This window comes from Haliotis rubra, unplaced genomic scaffold (genome assembly GCF_003918875.1).
Source record: "Haliotis rubra isolate DU_JTF1 unplaced genomic scaffold, ASM391887v1 Scf230, whole genome shotgun sequence".
Classification (NCBI taxonomy): Eukaryota; Metazoa; Mollusca; class Gastropoda; order Lepetellida; family Haliotidae; genus Haliotis; species Haliotis rubra.
In genome coordinates, this window is record NW_025766337.1 from 190,692 (window position 1) to 198,225 (window position 7,534).

Consider the following 7,534-nt stretch of genomic DNA (forward strand, 5'->3'; position numbering starts at 1 on the left):
GTGTGGGGCCAATCAACCAATCTCTGCAAATATATGTTTTAAATACTATTCACCACAATGACTTATAGTGTGGGGCCAATCAACCAATCTCTGCAAATATATGTTTTAAATACTATTCACCACAATGACTTATAGTGTGGGGCCAATCAACCAATCTCTGCAAATATATGTTTTAAATACTATTCACCACAATGACTTATAGTGTGGGGCCAATCAACCAATCTCTGCAAATATATGTTTTAAATACTATTCACCACAATGACTTATAGTGTGGGGCCAATCAACCAATCTCTGCAAATATATGTTTTAAATACTATTCACCACAATGACTTATAGTGTGGGGCCAATCAACCAATCTCTGCAAATATGTGTTTTTAATACTATTCACCACAATCACTTATAGTGTGGGGCCAATCAACCAATCTCTGCAAATATATGTTTTAAATACTATTCACCACAATCACTTATAGTGTGGGGCCAATCAACCAATCTCTGCAAATATGTGTTTTTAATACTATTCACCACAATCACTTATAGTGTGGGGCCAATCAACCAATCTCTGCAAATATATGTTTTCAATACTATTCACCACAATCACTTATAGTGTGGGGCCAATCAACCAATCTCTGCAAATATGTGTTTTTAATAGAAACAAATTACACCATGTGTTTTGTAAGGGATCCCAGGAGTAATGGGACATTCACGAGTGGAACATTTAGACTTGCTTCAATTAGGTCTTTTATACTACAGAAAAGGGGTTGGCGGAAGACAAAATATAGGTCATGGACTCGAGACAGATTGCATCACAGGAAAATCAGAATTTGACATCAATACCACACTAGATATATATATAGAATAAATTACCCCTGATATCCATTGATAACAAGGGGAAAGACACCTATTTGTGTCGTGCGCCGATAATGAGACTAAAACGAGCAGGAGAAGGTCCAGACTCAAGTTGTTTGAAAATAACGTCGCACAGTAGCATTATTGTTTAAACAAATATATGCTCATGGTATAGTCGAAGTTGTACAATCGACTCTGATTTTAGCAGATAGTTCTTATGAATGTGGAAAGGGTCTTGTCGCTTCTACTGTTATGGTTCTACGTATGTATGATAACAGGGGCGGATACAGCTTTTTGCACACTGTTGAGAAAAGGAGGGGTGCACAATATTTTACCCCTACACCTCCCTCTGGATCCGCCTATGGATAAATAGGTAATGGTTCTGTGGAATTGGGTTGGTTGAACCTCACTGATGACCTCCAGTAAATTACTTTTGTAACGAACGCCGTTATAATGAAGGGGCGGTTATTACGAACTTTTTTGGTCCCGGTTACTTCCGAACTACGGTTATGACGACATAAGTGTTCTCTTTGAGTCTGTGAGAGTTTGCGGCATATGATTATTATAATAGCTATTATGACTGTTATAATACATAGCTGAAACACCTGTGTACATGCAGCATACGTTTCCCTGCAAGTGACCTGGCCCAGTTCGACTGTAAACTCTGTGACACAAGCCTGTTGTTATCAGTTATGACGTCACGCGTGACATAAGTGCAATATACCACGCACAGGAAGGATAAACGTGGATTATATCACAACCCATCGCCATGTTGATGTTTATTGTTCTCGTTTTGGCGGTAAGTTTAATAACCAACGCAGTGAATGAGTTTACATGAACTATATAACATTACAATCAACGAAGACTGTTGTTTAATGTATCAACAATCTTTCTTTTTTCAGTTTTCAGAATTTTTTCAAATAGTGCATGTTCATTTAAATATGTTGTTATAATCTGTCAACAACTGAATCTGAACTAGAAAAACTAGTGGTTGATATATATGAAACTTTTTTCCCTTACACCAAGCCCTTAAAGTAATGTCATAGCCCTCAATTCAGCAAGTCTCGATGTTCCACAGATTCTGAATCGATATTCCCAATTGTGTTTTGTCCTAACAAACTTATACAATTTCCGAGACTAAGCGAGACCAACCTAGCCCCTTAAACCACTGAATTCAGAAGCAGTGAAGATCGCGTAACATGACAGCCAAAGATACTGATAAGCAAGTATTCGCTTCAAAGAGCATGACCATAATGATTGACCTGAAAGTTGAAATTGATAAAAACTCATTAATATGAGGGGTCACATCTGAAGCAGGGTTGTTTGCGTCACATATGTGTCACGAAGTTCCAATATGGCTTCGAGGGGAGGCAGGCGAGATGACCCGTGACAGTAGACTACAGTGGTACTAACCACGTACAGACAGACTGCAAATGGTGCCGTACATACCAATAACTCTCTGTTTACACATACAACAAAATACGGCTACCATGAATGAGTGAAATACCCGACACTGATAGTCCCTCCTAATTAAAAAATAAACTGCTGGGTCCCATGCAAAAGATATAGCCTACACAATGCTTGACGGCCAGGATATATAGCCTACACAATGCTTGACAGTCAGGATATATAGCCTACACAATGCTTGACAGTCAGGATATATAGCCTACACAATGCTTGACGGCCAGGAGATATAGCCTACACAATGCTTGACAGTCAGGATATATAGCCTACACAATGCTTGACGGTCGGAAGATATAGCCTACACAATGCTTGACAGTCAGGAGATATAGCCTACACAATGCTTGACGGCCAGGAGATATAGCCTACACAATGCTTGACAGTCAGGATATATAGCCTACACAATGCTTGACGGTCGGAAGATATAGCCTACACAATGCTTGACAGTCAGGAGATATAGCCTACACAATGCTTGACGGCCAGGAGATATAGCCTACACAATGCTTGACAGTCAGGATATATAGCCTACACAATGCTTGACGGTCGGAAGATATAGCCTACACAATGCTTGACAGTCAGGAGATATAGCCTACACAATGCTTGACGGCCAGGAGATATAGCCTACACAATGCTTGACAGTCAGGATATATAGCCAAACGGCACATAAGGGTGAAATGGTACAGATCCTTATTATTGTTAAAATTACAATAAGTACCCTTTCAGACTTTGCAATTTTTTTATGTCTCTCGGTATCAATAATTAGCCTTGTACATCCAATCTAGAAAGCGTCCTCGTGCTTTAACCATAATAGTTCAAGGAGAAAGTGTGCTTTATTACACTATATATGGTGGTAGAGCCAACTATAGTTCTTAAACATTTCGTAAGTCTTTCGTGGAAGTGGATTAGGTGGTATGAGAAGTAGTTTTAGTCAATATTTAATGCACCTCACCGAACTATCTATAAACAATGGGTACCGTCCACATTCCCAAGAGCCATCACATTAAGAGTGTCTATGCCTGTACCAAGATACGAGGGGAGGTAAAAACGTTTTGAGAACTCACTACCTAAAGTTGTGAAACAGCTATGCCGCCGGTAGTATTGCATACATTGATCATTCATGACATACCCGTGAACGTTTCAACACCTCGCAAAACCCAGTATTAATATTGAGATAACTGGACGAGAGATACCCAACTGATATCATGGAGAATTCTAAAACTGAGTACAGAGCTGTAGTTCATGTCCTCACACTAGAGGGCGCCAACGCAAGCAGAATCCACAAGTACAGTCCTGACCCGGCACCCAGTGATTATAACCTGTTTCGAAATTTGAAGTGTCACTTTCCTGAAAGACGATTTGCCTATAATGAGTGAGTGAGTTTAGTTTTACGCCGCACTCAGCAATATTCCAGCTGTATGAAAATAATCGAGTTTGGACCAGACAATCCAGTCAGTAGCAGCATGAGCATCGATCTGCGCAATTGAGCACCGATGACATGTGTCAACCAAGTCAGCGAGCCTGAACACCCGATCCCGTTAGTCGCCTCTTACGACAAGCATGGCTTACTGAAGATAAATATCCTTACCCGGACGGGTATTGCCAATGATGAACTCAAGGCTACAACAGAATGTCGGTTAAGGGACCAGTCAAAAGACTTCAACTTCCAGGGCATTGCCACCATGCAACACAAATGCGTAAAGTCACAACAAAAGTGTATTGAACTGAAGGGGAGACTATAGTGACAAATAAAAGTTCGAAACCTGCTCTGACTTTTAACTGTATATTAAGTTCTCAAAACGTGTTGACCTCCCCTCGTAGTGTGTTAACAATGTGTTATCCTCAGGTCGCGGTGGACAGCCAGAATCAGTGTGCATCCTCCTCCAACTGTCCGGCGGACCAGTGCTGTGTGGTCATCGTCACCAGGCGGTCGGCGGAGGTGGACAGCAGAGCCCTGACTCTGGGAGTATGTCAGCAGATTGGCGTCGACGGGTCCAGTATGTATGGCCAGCTTCTATGCATCCTTCAGTGTTGACTGCAAAGTGGATATTACCGCCAGGTTCTCAGGGACGAGTGAGGGAATTTAGTATTACCACGCTTTTAGCAATATTCCAGCAATGTCACGACAGGGAAGACACCAGAAATGGCCTACAAACATGTCTAGGATGACTTGGGACTCGGATGATTGTGTCTGTGGTGACTTGGGACTCGGATGACTGTTTCTAGGATGACTTGGCACTTGGATGATTGTGTCTAGGATGACTTGGATGATTGTGTCCAGGATGTGTGGGCATGATTTCCTGTCTGGTAAGATAGGCGTGTCTATGATGATTGTGGGACAAAGAGGATCGTGTCTGTGGTGACTTGGGACTCGGATGATTGTTTCTAGGATAACTTGGGACTCGGATGATTGTGTCTTGGGTGACTTGGGACTCGGATGATTGTGTCTTGGGTGACTTGGGACTCGGATGACTGTGTCTGTGGTGACTTGGGACTCGGATGATTGTGTCTGTGGTGACTTGAGACTCGGATGACTGTGTCTAGGATGACTTGGCACTTGGATGATTGTGTCTAGGATGACTTGGGACTCGGATGATTGTGTCTTGGATGACTTGGGCCTCGGATGATTGTGTCTAGGATGACTTGGGACTCGGATGATTGTGTCTTGGGTAAGTTGGTACTCGGATGATTGTGTCTAGGATGACTTGGGACTCGGATGATTGTGTCTGTGGTGACTTGGGACTCGGATGACTGTGTCTAGGATGACTTGGCACTTGGATGATTGTGTCTAGGATGACTTGGGACTCGGATGATTGTGTCCAGGATGTTTGGGCATGATTTCCTGTCTGGTAAGATAGGCGTGTCTATGATGATTGTGGGACAAAGAGGATCGTGTCTGTGGTGACTTGGGACTCGGATGATTGTTTCTAGGATAACTTGGGACTCGGATGATTGTGTCTGGGTGACTTGGGACTCGGATGATTGTGTCTTGGGTGACTTGGGACTCGGATGACAGTGTCTGTGGTGACTTGGGACTCGGATGATTGTGTCTGTGGTGACTTGAGACTCGGATGACTGTGTCTAGGATGACTTGGCACTTGGATGATTGTGTCTAGGATGACTTGGGACTCGGATGATTGTGTCCAGGATGACTTGGGACTCGGATGATTGTGTCTAGGATGACTTGGGACTCGGATGATTGTGTCTTGGGTAAGTTGGTACTCGGATGATTCTGTCTAGGATGACTTGGGACTCGGATGATTGTGTCTAGGATGACTTTGGACTCGGATGATTGTGTCTAGGATGACTTGGGACTCGGATGATTGTGTCTAGGATGACTTGGGACTCGGATGATTGTGTCTTTGGTAAGTTGGGACTCGGATGATTGTGTCTTGGGTTACTTGGGACTCGGATGATTGTGTCTGTGGTGACTTGGGACTCGGATGATTGTGTCTTGGGTAACTTGGGACTCGGATGATTGTGTCTAGGATGACTTGGCACTTGGATGATTGTGTTATGGGTGACTTGGGACCCAGATGATTGTGTCTGTGGTGACTTGCGACTCGGATGATTGTGTCTTGGATGACTTGGGACTCATATGAATGTGTCTAGGATGAATTGGTACTAGCATGATTGTGTCTAGGACTTTGGACTCATATGAATGTGTCTAGGATGAACTTGGTACTCGGAGGATCGTGTCTGTGCTGACTTGTTTCTAGGATAATTTGGGACTCGGATGACTGTGTCTTGGGTAACTTGGGACTTGGATGATTGTGTCTGTGGTGACTTTGGACTCGGATGATTGTGTCTTGGGTGACTTGGTACTCGGATGATTGTGTCTAGGATAACTTGGTACTCGGATGACTGTGTCTAGGATGACTTCGGACTCGGATGATTGTGTCTTGGGTAACTTGGTACTCGGATGATTGTGTCTAGGATAACTTGGTACTCGGATGACTGTGTCTAGGATGACTTCGGACTCGGATGATTGTGTCTTGGGTAACTTGGGACTCAGATGATTGTGTCTAGGATGACTTGGGACTCGGATGATTGTGTCTTGGATAACTTGGGACCCGGACGATTGTGTCTTGGGTAACTTAGGACTCAGATGATTATGTGATTGTTTCCTAGTGTAGCCAAGGCACAAAATAATGGCTAAAGAGTCACCCTGACCCTATGTAATGTCGTCATAAGCATTCTAAAAGACACTCCTGCATCAATACATACAACCACAAGTTCACAGCGATAAAGCAGACATGTATATACAGAAATAGTGTCTACTGCTTATGTTGTAGAGATAAGGTAAGATTAGAATGTCGGCACATTGGAAAAGTCAGATTCTTTCAAAGTAGTCATGGCACTTTTTGTCTTTTTCTTTAATTTTGCAAAACACTTCCTCCGAAACATGCCCTTATGATAGCATGTCCTTTAGACTGGGTCTGTTTACTGACTGTGTCGGCTGACAATATCAGCAGGTGAGCTACAGGGCTCATGGTTATACTGCTGTGGTCATGTATTCTTCAGACTGCTTCATGGCATCCAACGCCCGACCTGACGGCAAGTACAACCTCCAGTGTCCCTGTAGGGCCGATCATCACTGTCTCTGGAATGGGTTCTTCTCCAAAGGAGGGAGTACCGGTAATATCCCATAATCTTTCCAGCAAATATCACACCAGAAATGGGCTTTAGACGTTGTACCCTTGTGAGGAATCGAACCCACGTCTTTGGCATGACGAGAGAACGCTTTAACCACTAAAGTGGAGGCAGAAAGCCTATTAACAAGAATATCATTTTTGCAACTCACTATCGCAATATCAAACTCAGTTCTTTACAACCAGGCTACTGTCGACCCGGAAGTGCTGTTCCACTGCTGACCCCTGACCTCAATCCAACAGCCAAACAGAGCACGACCCCACCCCCTTTCGCCATTCCCACCCCAATGGTTGGCTAGCAACTTTATGTATCTCGCAACATCACAGTAATAAAACTGTTAAACATTGGGAATTCACATTAGTCTAAAGTTATTTATTCCCAACAACAAAAGAATAAAGTTGTCAAATGTGTTTGATCAAGGCAACTCTGCAGTATGCCGCCTGCCTGTTGATAATCGCGTCTGGCCATGGCAGACCAATAGTTTTCATATATGTGTGCAACAATCCATAAGTTGATGGGGCACCTGTGTTAAACTGCACCATATATCTGTGGGCTAGCACTATAAGTCTATCGCTAA

The 7,534-nt window shown here is 43.2% G+C and overlaps 1 protein-coding gene across 1 annotated transcript; it reads left to right on the forward strand.

Moving 5' to 3' along the window:
* Nucleotides 1–1,537: 1,537 nt before the first annotated feature.
* Nucleotides 1,538–7,312, forward strand: LOC124278043. Its single transcript, XM_046713793.1, has 4 exons — nucleotides 1,538–1,645; nucleotides 4,151–4,301; nucleotides 6,829–6,942; nucleotides 7,143–7,312. Exons 1-4 carry the CDS (start codon nucleotides 1,616–1,618, stop codon nucleotides 7,253–7,255), a joined length of 408 nt encoding a protein of 135 aa, XP_046569749.1. The 5' UTR covers nucleotides 1,538–1,615; the 3' UTR covers nucleotides 7,256–7,312.
* Nucleotides 7,313–7,534: the final 222 nt, after the last annotated feature.